This window comes from Pholis gunnellus (assembly GCF_910591455.1).
Source record: "Pholis gunnellus genome assembly, chromosome: 10".
Lineage (NCBI taxonomy): Eukaryota > Metazoa > Chordata > Actinopteri > Perciformes > Pholidae > Pholis > Pholis gunnellus.
Window position 1 is genome coordinate 11683770 of NC_136537.1, and position 13777 is coordinate 11697546.

Consider the following 13777-nt stretch of genomic DNA (forward strand, 5'->3'; position numbering starts at 1 on the left):
TGTCGGTATTGCAAATCGAAACTTTCTCTCGCCTGCTTGCTGTGATGAATCGCTTAAGAAAACCTCAAATGGACAAAGAATGAAGCTATGATGTGTGTAATGTATTAGTGTCCCCCATAATTCTTCACTTTCATTTCAGTCTCTCTGTGCTTCAGTTCCTCCAGAAATAGAGCTGACGATGCAGCACCTACCAGCCTCCTTCACCATGTCCAAATATGACTCTGACCTCTGTCGTCTCACTTCTCTTTTTCTGTTTGCCCCTGTTTATCAGACATCAGCATGTTGTCCAGCCATAGATTTGTTTGTGTTGGCTCTTTTTTGCTTTGAACCAGACCAATTCATCTTTAAAGGCCATTTTTAAACCTGTATCTGTACAGAAGATTGACAATGGCTCTAATCTGAACCCAAACAGGAAAACAAAGTAAACAAGACTCCTCTTGCTAAGTTGAGCAAGCAACTAGAAGTTTTATGGAGGGAGCAGTGGTCTTAAAGACCCTGCTGTGGTGCTGGCACATTGACGTTTATGTTCATCATATCTTAAAGAAAACAAATGGAGAGAAACTTGATTTAATGAGTTGTTTTATGAGTTGAGTTTACTGCTTGTATCATATCTACTGTTTCGTTTGAACAAGATACAGCTCTTTATAAGTAAGTCTCTCTCCAGTCTATTGAACAGTTTCAGTTCTTTTTGTTGGTTGTAAGTCTGGGACAATAAGGGAATAAAGTCACAGCTCAGAGGAATGAGAACGAGAAGTGACCAAACACAGGACATCATTGTGGGAGGGCAGTGATCTATGGAGCAATTTAGCAGCTCAATGGTGGCTGACAGTGTTGACAAGTGGAGGTGGGGATCGGGCATGTTAGAGGTGAAATAGTTTTCTTAGGTTGCAGTCCTCACATACACACAGTCAGTAATGGTCATTCAACAATGGCCTTTGAGCATACACGCATATGTCCACACATGTATACACAAAGGCACTAACGGGAACCCTCAGTGGTGATCTTTATCTTACCATACATTCAAAACTTGACTGATTCGTGACTTAACTGTGTGTGAAGTGTATTGGTATAGCTGTGAACAATCCTATCCTGTTTGCGAAAAACACATTCTGTCAAAGTTTGAAAGTAGAGTAAGACAGATGAAAACTACGCTTGTCCACAGACTGTTAATCCAAATTGTTCCATTAGAAAGAAACTCACCGGTAAAGAGCTTTATTCTACAATATAACAAAAAAAAAAGGAAACAAAGTGCTCTACTGTATCTTAAGGGTTTAAACTAATAAAATGGATAATTTCAACTTTATTAGTCACTTTGAGGAATCTCTTAAAGCTAATAGGATTTGGCTATGGGTATTGTGTTCACTCGTAAAGGATGGGTATTTTAAACAATGGATGGAAGACGGGGTCAGATGGAGTTTGGTAAGATAGAAGCTGGACGGAAAACTCTAGTAACCAGACGATCACGATAAAACTGCTTCACTGAGTAATTGTAATAAATCTTACAGAAACTTTGTGTGAAATATTTTCCAAGGGACAGGCTGAGGACTTGTCTCCTCCAATGAACACATGTGGGATTGCGTGTTGTGAGTTTAAATTTCACTTATCTTGTTACATTTGAGAGCTGATGTTTCTATGGACAACAATAATCTCCAATGAGGTCTATAACAGCAGATACGATGTGAGCTCATTGCAGATCACAAGAACTCAGATGTAGACATGACTAGTATTGATTTCCTTCCTGATTTTCAAAAAAGGGATGTTGAAACTCCAGTGCATGAAATAGAGCTGCAGTGTGTAGGGAGAAATTCACCTTCTCCTCCTCACTTCAGGTCATTGTTATACAATAGCCTACACAGATGCGTGGGCTTTGTTATTTTTACCTCTCCATCCTGACCCAAGGTGAGTCGATATTCTTCGCTTTTCTGTTTTCTTGTATTTGTAGTGCGTTTGTGGGTGTAAGAGTGCTGATGTGTGTGCGTGCATGTGTGGATGCATTCGTGGGCGTAACATTTATTAATTACAATCTGCATTGTATCATCCAGTTTGATCGATTGCTGTGCTCCACAGTGTCCTCCGGCACCCTTAAAGTCGTTGGCTTCTTTGGGCACAATGTCACTTTGCCCTGTACGTATGACCCCCAAACTCACGGCGTCCTGAGTTTCTGTTGGGGACGAGGGATGGTGCCCACGTCCAAATGCTCCGACACCATCGTCTCCTCAGAGGATGGGGCTGTGCTTTTCAGGGAGTCGCCCAGGTACCAGCTGCTGGGCAGGGTGACAGACGGAGATGTGTCGCTGACCATCCTGGACGCCCAGTGGAGTGATGCCGGCGTGTACGGCTGCAGGCTCGAGATCCCAGGATGGTTCAATGACGAGAAGGTCAACACAGAACTGGTCATGGAGGAAGGTAACGCTCATGAAAATCATCCAGGTTGATTATGAACTGTTATCCAGCCTTAAGGTATTTTGTTTTTCAAGCTCCTGTTGAACAACCCGTTACCCAGGACTGGACACTCACTACAGCTGGGAGTCAAGGTGAGCAACCACCTGTGTATACAATGATGGTGTTGAATAGTGGTCATGTTGATCAAAATTGCCTTCAAGCTATTTTATTGGCAATCTTTTGTGTTCAGGAATGAAACATCATGTTGTTCATTGCATCATGTTGTTAATGATAAACTTTATTTGATATATGGTGGTAACTGATGGTTTCAACTCCTTACAGAAATATTGACAACATCCATGACTAAAAATGTAGAAGTTGGTGACCCAACATTGGACGTATTTGCAGTTACAACAACTGCGGTATTGTACTTTTATTTTTTTCCAAAAGTGAGGAAATGTAATGTTATTCAGAAAGAAATCCACAGTACAAAATGTATGCACACAATTATACTTTTTACAATGAAAACCTATAGTGTTATGTGTCTGAGCTGTTTTAGTAAAGAATATAAAGAACTGAAGGAAAATTCACACCTAATCTCAGTGTTTGTCTACAATGAGACTTTAAAATACAGAGGAGGAAAGCTGCTCACCCATAACTCTCATGCAATCTTTTTGTTTATTTATTACCAATGTTAAAGCACATCTTGCCTTCTTCAGGAACATTTTGTCTAAAGAATGATTGGAACCATAATTAGAAAAAAGTCATCAAAATTATAAGTGTGTCTTTTGCACGTTATTCTTATTGAAACATAATTGTAATTGCGGTGCTATGCTTTGCACATGTGTGGGTTAGAAGTGAGAAATAAAGTACACAAGATATATTAACAGTTTTGAATATACAATATATTTTCAATATACTGTATATTTATGGCATATATTACAAAAAAATGTGCCAATTATAATTCACCCAGTCCCTCATGATAAGGTTAATTTTCATTGCAGGAAAAATTCAAAGCCTTCCTTGAAGTGGGGAACATTGGCAGGGCGGCAGCTGTTTTCCTCTCCGCCATAATCATAATCCTCGTCTTTGTTTTCCGTAAGTGTGGAATGGATTATAATTTGTGACTCATGTGCCCTTCAGATACATTTTACACATTAAAATTGGGCGTCTATCGAGCCGTTGAAGTCACAGTGTGTCTTCCTTTTATACACTGAGAATATCATTTAATTTTTGTATTTCTTCAAACCAGGGAGAAGATTTCTGCCAAAGAGGACGCTTCAACATCCCCACACCTCAACTGCTGAAAACATTTATGAAGTATTATGAAGGGTCCCAACATTATGAGGATAAGTGAGTCAATAAGGAACTGCTTGCTGAATGCGTTTGCTTGTCATTGCTGACTTGATCCACGTCTTCAGCTTTAAAGGGAAACCTTTTGAGCCCATTTTAAGCTCCTTACTGGGCCCCACCACTCTGATTACTCTGACAAAAGGCAAATGTGTGTCATATGTGGCTGAAAAGATGCAAAAATATCCTGCAGATTAATTGATTTGCTGTTGGCCTGTTTTTCAGAGCAAAATGGATCTCACAGCCCTTAAAAGTTGGAAGATGGTTTATACTTGTGGACACAATGCCACCTATTGGACTTAATGCATCATTATCAAAATGTTTGAGAATATTCCACCATGAATACAGTGTGCACTCCGTGTGAAGCTATCAATTGTCTATTCCTATATGTTGTGAATAAAGCTGAAATTAATTGTATATATAAAAAAAAAACTGGCCAGCAAAGAGTAAAATGAATAATAACCTAAAAATCACAGTTTGTGTTCTGTTGTATGAATATGATAAATCCTCGCTTAATCCACATAAATTACATTTAGACCACATTTATGTCCATTTATTTAATGTTACAGTAAAACACTGAAATAAAATTCTCCCAATGACGTGAAAGATATTTTCGTTATGATTTTTATAACGCGAGGAGTCCCTCAAACACTAATATTAATCTGTTTTTTGGTGTGCAGATTTCCTATAAATTAGTTTGGCAAAGTAAGGAACATTTTTACAAAAAAAAGTTTAAAGATAGTATTTTAATGTCATATACACTTACACTAATTTTTACTTCTGCATTTAACCCATCCCTAATTTATTGGGAGCAGTGGGCTGCTGAGAAGCACCCGGGGAGCAGTTAGGGGTTCAGTGTCTTGCTCAGGAACACCTCGGCATTGAACATGTAGCAGCAAAGGATCGAACCACCGAACTCGTGGTTACCGGACAACCCTCTCTACCCATTCAGCCACGCTGAAAGTGTGACTGAGTCCACAGCAACTTTATACTTCATGGCTGGTGTGAGAAGTGTAATGTGTCAACTTTGCATGTTTTAAAAGAATCTTGCTGCTATATGCACCTCTCTACTTCACAAGCATACATTTATTGTGATTATCCAAGATCTTGCATAAAAAGAGTTCATTATATTACCCGGTATGAGCAAAATTATACAAAAGTAATTATTTCTACCTCAATATCTCCTGGAATCCGGTTCTTCATAAACATTAATGATATCTTTTTTTCTACAGGAAAATCCAAATACTTAATTGTATTTTTATGTTGTAGTAGTTGTGGGAGCGATCAGAGTAGAAGTTCTGTGCTGTGCTGGGTAACTAAACATCTGTCAGACACAAATGTTTACTCAGTGGTCTAGAAACATACAGAAGTTTTAACTTCCATCAGTGTCTAGATACAATGGATGGATTTTTGGTAACGCTCTTAGTGTTTGAGCCCAAATTATGACGTTAAAATCTACTGTAGCTTAAAAACAATGTTTATTTTTACAAGAAAAGCCCCTTGAGGAAAGGGTGTGGGGCTAAAAGAAGTCAAATGAAAAGTTAAAAAGACAGCAAGACACATCCAAACATTTCCAACACACACATTACTGGCATACAGTCACAACAAGCATTACATGAAGACATGCAGACTGTCACACAGGCATCGGGCAATACAAACAGAAAAATACTAAAAGCAGTAAAACAAACAGCAGCAGCAAGAGATCAAATCAACAAAAATCATGAACTTTATTACCCTCGTCATATACATAAATTACATTTGACCACTGCTTTTAACCCGGCTTTAGCATATAGGAGCAGTAGGCTGCTGTGAAGCACTTGGGAAGCAACTTGTGGTTAATATCTCGCTCAAGGACACTTGACATACGGACAGTTGGAGCCGGGACGTTCTGGTTAAAGGAGATGATCAACCCACTTGGCCTCCCACTGGCTGTGGGACTGAGTTAAGCTGGAGGAGAGACAGAGTATAAAGTTATAGTACAGTTTTTTATTAATTGTATTTATTTCAAGATATTTATGGCACATGTGTTTCATCACCTGGTCTTCTTCAGTAATATTTTCTCCAAAAAGGGCAAGATGTGCCAAAACACTGAGCTTTCCCTTCATACTTGAGTGATACAAATTATTTCCCAAATTGTTAAATAATTGATCAATTTAATGTAAATGTGCACTTATGTGGGTGTGTGTTAAACCTGGAAGCAAGAAATAAGAGTGCAGAGTAACATTAAAGTTTTCAACATACAATATATATATTTGAAAACTGCATATTTATGGCACTTAAGACCATGTGCCAATTATAATTGACTCAGTCCCTCATGATAAGGTTCATTTTTATTGCAGGAATAAAATAATAGCCAGAGAGTGGGGAACATTGACAGGGTGGCAGCTATTTTCTTCTTCATCATAATCCTCGCCCTTATTTTCCATTAGTGTTGAATGGTTTATAGTTTGTGACCCGTGCGCCATTCAGATTAATTTTACACATTAAAAGATAGTGTGCCTTCCTTCTTTCGTCTATTTTAGGAACACAGGTCATACTGGATGATTTTGCAGAATATAATTCACATCCAATTAGTGGGCGTGGTTGGGTGAAGGGCAGCATGTAGTTTCATCCCATCACATTCCAGCAATTACGTTTTTTTGGCATTGAACAGTCGAAACTTTGTCCGTGAATCCAGTTTTGCCGAATTGTGGAATAATAAAGGTAGGCAGTTTATTTTTGCCGTCATTTGGCAAAGAATCCATAATAGCCTTTCAGCATAATTCAAGTGGTACCCCGGGATAGACAGTATTCTGGAAAGGTCACATATGCCAGAATAAAAAAATGCAGCCCTCGTCCTGCAGCGCTCTCCTCTGTCCTAAGCCCCTCCCACCAGACAAACGCGGGCATATGAGTATGATTATGAGTACTCTTCTTTCATTTCAAACATCATCCCAATCGTTATTGTGATCCTGGTACCGATACAGCTATTCTAGGTAATTCTATGAGAATTACCGTCTTGTTTTCTTTGCAGACCTGAGAGCCTGTGAAGCCCTCTGAGATGAGATACTGTGATTTTGAGGCTTTAGTGAGCTGCGATATTGGCAAAGTTTTCCAGAGACAGACAGAAAATGTTGCTGAAAGTTTAGCCTTCTGCTAACCGAAGCCGTGACCTTTTGGCTACGGTTAACAGAAGGCTTAACTATAAGCAACATGTCTGTCTCTGTTTTTCTAGTTTGGGTTAGATTTCCTAAAACCTGCTTCAACATGCTGAGAACAGTTCTGAGAGTCCAAACGCTTGAGTGAGGATCACCTGGACGAAGACATGTCTGTCATGACGTTTCTTGACTTTATTTATGTTCACAGCCATAAGAGAAACCTTTTGAACAATGTTAAAATGGTATCAAATTCTCAGCAGCATATTTGCACTTTTCTCAGAAAGGGCAATTATGTTTCATGTGAGGCTCAGAAGATGCAAACATATCCTGTGGATGAATTCATTCCTTGTCTTGGTTTTCTTTGTTTTTCCAAAGACAGATAAAACCGGGTATAACACATTATTGTCAACATATTAGAGAAGAATATACTGAGTACAATGTGGCCGTACCAATGTCCACAGTTCCCTGTGTGTATTTTACTATAAGGATGAATGATGAATTGCTGTTGTGCTCAATGTAAATCACATTTTCACCTCTTTGTTTATGATCAAAATGGATTTATTGTATATTTTTCAATTCAAACATGCCAAACATGTTTTTGTTGTTTCATTTAGAGCTCACTGGGAAACCTTTTATGCAGAATTTCACTCCATGTTCTCACATTTCACTGTTCCAGTTCTTGTTTTTATGCAATTTTGCATTTACTCTAAGAGTCCACTAAATCAAGGGCAAGGCATCTTTTCTGAGTCAGTGAGGGAAATGATCTTCATGTGGTTGTGACAGTGTTTTCAGGAATTTCATGACTGATGTGAGAAAATCATCTCAATTGTGGAAGCATGTTTTCTTATTGTTGCGGTTTTCTCTTTTATTTCTGGTGTGTTTCCGGGTACACGAGTACAATCGTGTTGGTCATCTCATTCTGCAAACACGAAAGTTAAAGTGCATTCAATACAACAAATGATTACAATAATAAAAGAAACTCGACCGTGTCGTATTTAGGAATATCCCCATAGTTAGCTGGACCAACTGCATGTCTGTGGAGTGATCAAAGAGGAAGCTCTGTGCTGGTTACTAAACATCCGCCAGACACAAGCGCTTACTCGGCAGAAACACAGAAGTCTATGGCCCTTGAGTAAACCAGACTTTCTATTTTCATCACTGTTATATTTCAGGACACATTGAGTCACGTGTTTGGAAATGAAGATGAAGATTCTATATCTATAACCATTTTATGTTTGTGCTCACATGCTGACAGTAAATATTAGCATTGGAGTTAGCTTCAGGCAGTTCAGTCTTCAGAGGTATTTCGAATATTTTAACAACATTTTTTTGAGTGTGTGCTCAGTTAAAAAAAAGTAGCACATTTTACTGCAGAATTTCTGTGGATGCAGAGCTCCTCATCCAAGAATAAATTTAAGAGTTTGAACGTTTGAAACTTCCTAAATTTCATTCAGTCACAACAAGGACTGAGAACAAACACCAGGAGGCAAGGCAGTATAGTGATAACCTTGATTCTGTCTGTCAAATCCTCAAAATGAAACATGCATGTTACTTCTAGGATAAGGAACCAAAACCACAGAAAGGGAAACGTCTCTTTTCTACATTCCACTTGTGCCAGCAGAAGTTGTTTGTGTGAGCATATCAAGGACAGCGTCATGTGATTTGGAAGGATTTCAAAGCTGAAACCACACTGTGGTTTGGTTCAGTGTCGCTTCGCAGGCGAACCAAACCCTGATTGATTCTGAGACCAGAGTAAAATGATTTTTCTAAGATGCCTCCCTCTGTGTTGCAATCTTCTCTTTTGTCTTCTCCTAGGTAAGACAGTCATGAGTATGACTTGAATTTTCTTTTAATGATAACTACAATGTTTCATTTATTATACCTTACCAAATATTCCTTGTTGCCGTTGGGACTTGCTGTCTTCTCAGGTTGTGTGTCTGCAGAAAGCATCATAGCCACAGTGGGAGAAGATGTTACTTTGATATGCAACTATGATGCTAAGGACCACGGCAAGCTGGCTGCATGCTGGGGTCGGGGAGCCATCCCCAACAGTGGCTGTGCCAATGAGGTGATCCGGTCAGACGGGACAACGGTGATCAAGAGACTGTCTGAGCGTTACCAGCTGAGGGGGGATGTTGGTGTGGGAGATGTGTCGCTGACCATCAGGCAGGTGGAGGAAGGCGACTCCGGGACGTACGGCTGCCGTGTGGAAATACCGGGCTGGTTCAATGATCACAAGCATCAGCTGACTCTGACGGTAGTGGCAGGTGAGACCCACGGGGAGAAATTCTAATCTGTGAAGGAGAGACAAAACATTAACATTTGTGTCAAAATTAGTTACTGGAATTGCCGAGGGGCTTGTTGGAAAAATGTCCCTCACAACTTCCAAGAAATCCAGACTACTGTCTACTACAGCGTCTCAAATTCTCACATTTGAGACGCTGAAACAAGCACATGCTTTGATTTGCTTTGCACATGGTTTTATCTGATGATTTAATAATCTACTATTAAGCATTTAACTTAGTTCTTATTTCTTTTAGTACGCCCTAATCCTCTGAAGGTGGATACGAGAGAGGTGAAGGAAAGAACTGTCACTGTTCGCTGGACTCCTGTGTTTGATGGCGGCAAGCCCATTACAGCCTACAGGATTGATCTCAAAAACAAACAGGGTAAGCATAGACAATGCTCCCAATAATCTTAATAGAATTAGGACATTGGGCAGCTAATTATATCTTTGGAAATATACTTGGAGAATGATGTATTGACCTTATCTATGCATCCTTGTTGCACAGCATCCTGGGATACTGCAGTGAGTACCGAAGTCTCAAATCCTGAACTGACTCAGCTGACTTTGGTGGAATTGCGTCCGGCCAAGTCCTACAACCTTCGCATGTTTGCTATCAACAGTGTGGGCATGAGCGAGGCCAGCAATGTTCTGACAGTCACAACCAAAGAAGCAGGTAGTGTCCCTCATTATTCATAGTTTTAGAAATGATTAGAATCGTGCATAACTAATACAACATTATTTTTTGCACGGGTGGCCTCTTTAATAAGTGTTTTTCTTGCAGCACCAGAGGGTCCTCCCCTGGATATGCAGCTGGAGGCCCTCACTTCTCACAGTATCAAAGTCACTTGGAAGGTAATGTCACAGTTGTGAAGCTTGACTTGCAGACACATTAAAAAAAAAAAAAAAAAAAAAAATTGCACGCATTTTACCCAGGCTTTGAGTCTGGAGTTTATCCTACATGATATGTCTCAAAAGAAAAAGAGTGTCAAATACGTTACAACTCTAAGAGTGTTTTCTCTCGACCAGCCCCCGAGGCTCGATCACAGAAACGGGGTTCTTCAGGGTTACAGCATCAGCTACAGAGAGTATGACCCTGCGGGCAGACACTTCAAAAGGTGGCAGCACTTAAGTGTGACGGCCACACGGGAACAAGAGAGCGTCATCCTAAGCAACCTGGAGCCTTCTGCCAAATACGGCGTGATTATACAGGCCAAAACAAATGCAGGAGTAGGACCTGCCTCCACTGCACCTCTCTGCTCCACTCTGGATGAGGGTAAGACGGGAAACACGAGAGGATACCAAAATTTCATTATTGTTATTTAATATCAAGTAATTTACAGAAGTTGGATTTGTATCCGTTTCAAGTTCACAAAACAACAGCTTCCACGATCAAATCTTCTTCCACTGCGGCCACAATTTGGATACAAGAGACTACAAGTTCCACTTCAGGTATGTGCTATTTGGTAAATGAATCATATTCCTGAATCATTTATTAACATCTTGAGAACTACAGAAATACATTTCGACTGGATTTAAACAAAAACAAAAAATGTATATAGTTGTGTCCCAAGGTCACAGAACTTCAACAATTGAGACTGTTACTGCTGCCACTGTTTGGGGAGAAAGCACCACAAGTATCACAGGTACTTCATGTGTTTCATCTAGAGTTGTTCCACTGACACTGAATTATTGTTGCTGTTTATTACATCATTTTGCATTCCAGACTTTCCATCTGCATGAACTTTATTTGAATGCAGGTCTTCCACAGTGTCTGTGAATCGCAAAATGTGCCCAAATCTAAGTTAGATCACATGTGCTGTCATAGTGTCCTTTAAGAGATCCATTCATCACGGCTCTAGTTTGTCTGCACATGGCGTGATCATCACAATCTGTCTTTCTGCAGAAGAAACGTGTTCAAAATCACAAAATTAAACAGTTTTCCTCTGCTAAATGTCTCTGCTGTGTGTCTCCCAGTGCCCCCGGATCCCCCAGTGATTGAGTTGAAGGAGGTGAAAGACAATACAATTTCCCTTTTATGGACTCCTGGGTTTGAAGGTGACAGCCCCATCACTGGCTATTACCTGGAGTGTAAAGCAGTGAACGGTAAGAGACATTTTGAATGGAGTAATTAAGTCCTTGCCACTTTACTGTAACTCAACTGCTGGCATTAAATGCACATGTTTAAACCCTCTGGCATCTGGTGATGTAATGTAAAATCTTTGTTCTCTTTCTCTTCCTGCACAGCCTCGTGGGATAACACAAAGACAGTTGTTGACTTTAGCCCCAACCAGACAGATGCCACAATAATAGAGATAACTCCTTCCACATACAACATCCGCATGTTTGCCAAGAACAGTCTGAGCACCAGTAAAGCCAGCAATGTCATCACCATCACCACTGGAGAAGCAGGTGTTGTGTTTCATGAGTCTTACTGTTGTTTCTTTTCTTTTTATTCTCATTGTCTCTGTTGTTTTTTACTGTGGTACATCAGGCAGAACAACACTGGTGTTTCTATTGCTACACTCTTTAGTGTCACTGTGATGCTGTGGCTCGTTAGTTCAAGTAGTGGCCCTTATTCACACTCACCAAGGCAGCTAACAATATAAATGAACCCCAGTTCTATTATAACGCAATCACAGTTCTTCAGAGAACAGGAAACACACACCCTTGGTTATTTTGTTTTGCATTTTGAACAGTTTTCTGAGAAGCAACACTTTCAAAACTTCCTCTGAGCTACTTTCCTTTGTGGGTGTGTGACAGGTCATCAGAGAGTTGATCTCCTTACCACCATATCTACTGACACTCATGCTGCTGTAAGTATGAGAACTATGACTTCAAAAACAAAAAAATTGGATTTTAACAATAAATCACAAGACCATGTGCAAGTTAATGTTTAATTAAGGGTTCGCTTACAGTGACAAACCCACAGAGAGATAGCTGCCAAGCTTTAGCCTCTTGACATTTACTGTATGTTTGAGTCTGAAACACTCATCAGTGGTGGAAGAAGTACTCACTAAGTTAAAGTCCTGCATTCAAGTATTAGCATCAAATACTTAAAGGGACAGTGTGTCGCATGTAGGGGGATTTAAATGGAATTTGATAATAACAAGTATGTTTTCTTTAGTGTATAATCACCTGAAAATATGAACAGTTACCATAGAATTAGCTGATTATATATCTATATATGGAGCGGGTCACCTTCATGGAGTCCGTCATGTTGCAACAGTAGCCCAGAATGGACAAACCAACCACTGGCTCTAGATATGGCCACTGGCTTTTTTCACTGTTTCGCATCTACCACCGTAGTTCTCAACCTCATCGCTAGATGCCGCCAAATCCTACGCACTGCACCTTTAAGGTGCCGAAAGTAAACATCCTCATTATGCAGAATTTCAGAATTGTGGACTAAAAAGTACAGACTTTCCCTCTGAAACATAGTGGTGTAGAAGTACAGCGTAAAATGGAAATACTCAAGTAAAGTAGAAGAACCTCAAAGTTGTAACGCTCTGCCCGCTAGTGGCAAAAACATGTTATTGCAACTTGAGTGTTCAGAAGACCTCCAGTGAAGGCAAAGCTGAACTGTTATTGGATCCTCTCTGCTAGGCGAGCGTTGAGGAGAGTCAAAGTGGTCACCTAGCAGCCATCGTGGTGCCAGTGCTGCTGGCCGTGGCGTTTGTTGCTATAATAACCACGTGGCAGCTTCGACGTGAGTATTTACTGACAGTATGAACATAACAAGTCCGACAGGATGTCTTCATTTGATTTGATCCTTACCATCTCTGTTCATACAGGAGTAAAACAGAAAAAAGGCAGCCTGAGCATGTGAGTCGTTGGCAGTATTTGTCACGTTTGTACAGAGAATGAAGTCATTTAAAAACAAACTGTTATTGCTGCTTGATTGAACTAAAAGTTTTTCTTGTGTGCAGGTGGCTGACCAATGAAGCTCTCCGTTACAGACACTCCGAGTCATTACAAGAGCTGTAAAACTATGAGTTACTCCACATTTTAGCCTACGACAAGACAAATAAGCAGTAGCCTACATTACATTTGACGAATTTTGCAAAATAAGGTTACATATATTTCTGTTTGTTATGTCATTGAGGAAAGAAATGTCACCTGCGTGTTGAGTTGATCAAACTAATGTAAAGGAAAACTAACTTTTTTTTTCTAAATAAGCTGTAATCACGACACCAGAGTTTAAATGAGATCTGCCTTTATTTCAAATATTTTGCAGAAATTGTTGTATTAAGTTTGTCTTTTTTTTGTGGTTTCCTCTCTTTCTAACAATATGTATCCGTTTACACTATAATAACCCTCAACAGGTCATTAAATTACTTGTAATATTTTGATGTGACTTCATGTGTAATGAAATAATACCACTTTCTATTTTGCTTTAGGCTATAGTAATAAACGCCCAGTGTTTGTTCAACGACACTTTATTTTATTGCGTAAAACATTTTGTGTCATGTAGAAAAGTTAATACTTGTTAAAATATGCTCAATGAAATCAACTGGTAAAAGTTTAAACAGTCCAACTACAGACACTTACATGATGAAAAGTAGTTTATAAGGTTGAGATAACATTGTCAAAAAAAACAACCTATCCTATTATTTTCTTTTAA

General features: G+C 39.5%; 2 protein-coding genes across 3 annotated transcripts; both read left to right on the plus strand.

Annotated features, from left to right (window-relative positions):
- The first annotated feature begins 1796 nt into the window (after window positions 1-1796).
- Window positions 1797-4267, plus strand: LOC306701677 (hepatitis A virus cellular receptor 1 homolog). Of its 2 annotated transcripts, XM_079167055.1 has the most exons (7): window positions 1797-1899; window positions 2068-2406; window positions 2478-2534; window positions 2725-2804; window positions 3387-3480; window positions 3635-3735; window positions 3958-4267. In XM_079167055.1, exons 1-6 carry the CDS (start codon window positions 1857-1859, stop codon window positions 3709-3711), a joined length of 690 nt encoding a protein of 229 aa, XP_079023181.1. In that variant the 5' UTR covers window positions 1797-1856; the 3' UTR covers window positions 3712-3735; window positions 3958-4267. The 2 variants fall into 2 exon arrangements, with proteins under 2 accessions (XP_079023181.1, XP_079023180.1); XM_079167054.1 differs by having other exon boundaries at window positions 3635-4267.
- A 4332-nt stretch (window positions 4268-8599) lies between these two features.
- Window positions 8600-13565, plus strand: LOC306702356 (uncharacterized protein). The gene is made up of 14 exons (XM_079167949.1): window positions 8600-8684; window positions 8798-9136; window positions 9410-9538; window positions 9662-9829; window positions 9938-10008; window positions 10183-10429; window positions 10522-10605; window positions 10716-10799; window positions 11131-11259; window positions 11401-11565; window positions 11917-11969; window positions 12760-12862; window positions 12948-12978; window positions 13083-13565. Exons 1-14 carry the CDS (start codon window positions 8627-8629, stop codon window positions 13138-13140), a joined length of 1719 nt encoding a protein of 572 aa, XP_079024075.1. The 5' UTR covers window positions 8600-8626; the 3' UTR covers window positions 13141-13565.
- Window positions 13566-13777: the final 212 nt, after the last annotated feature.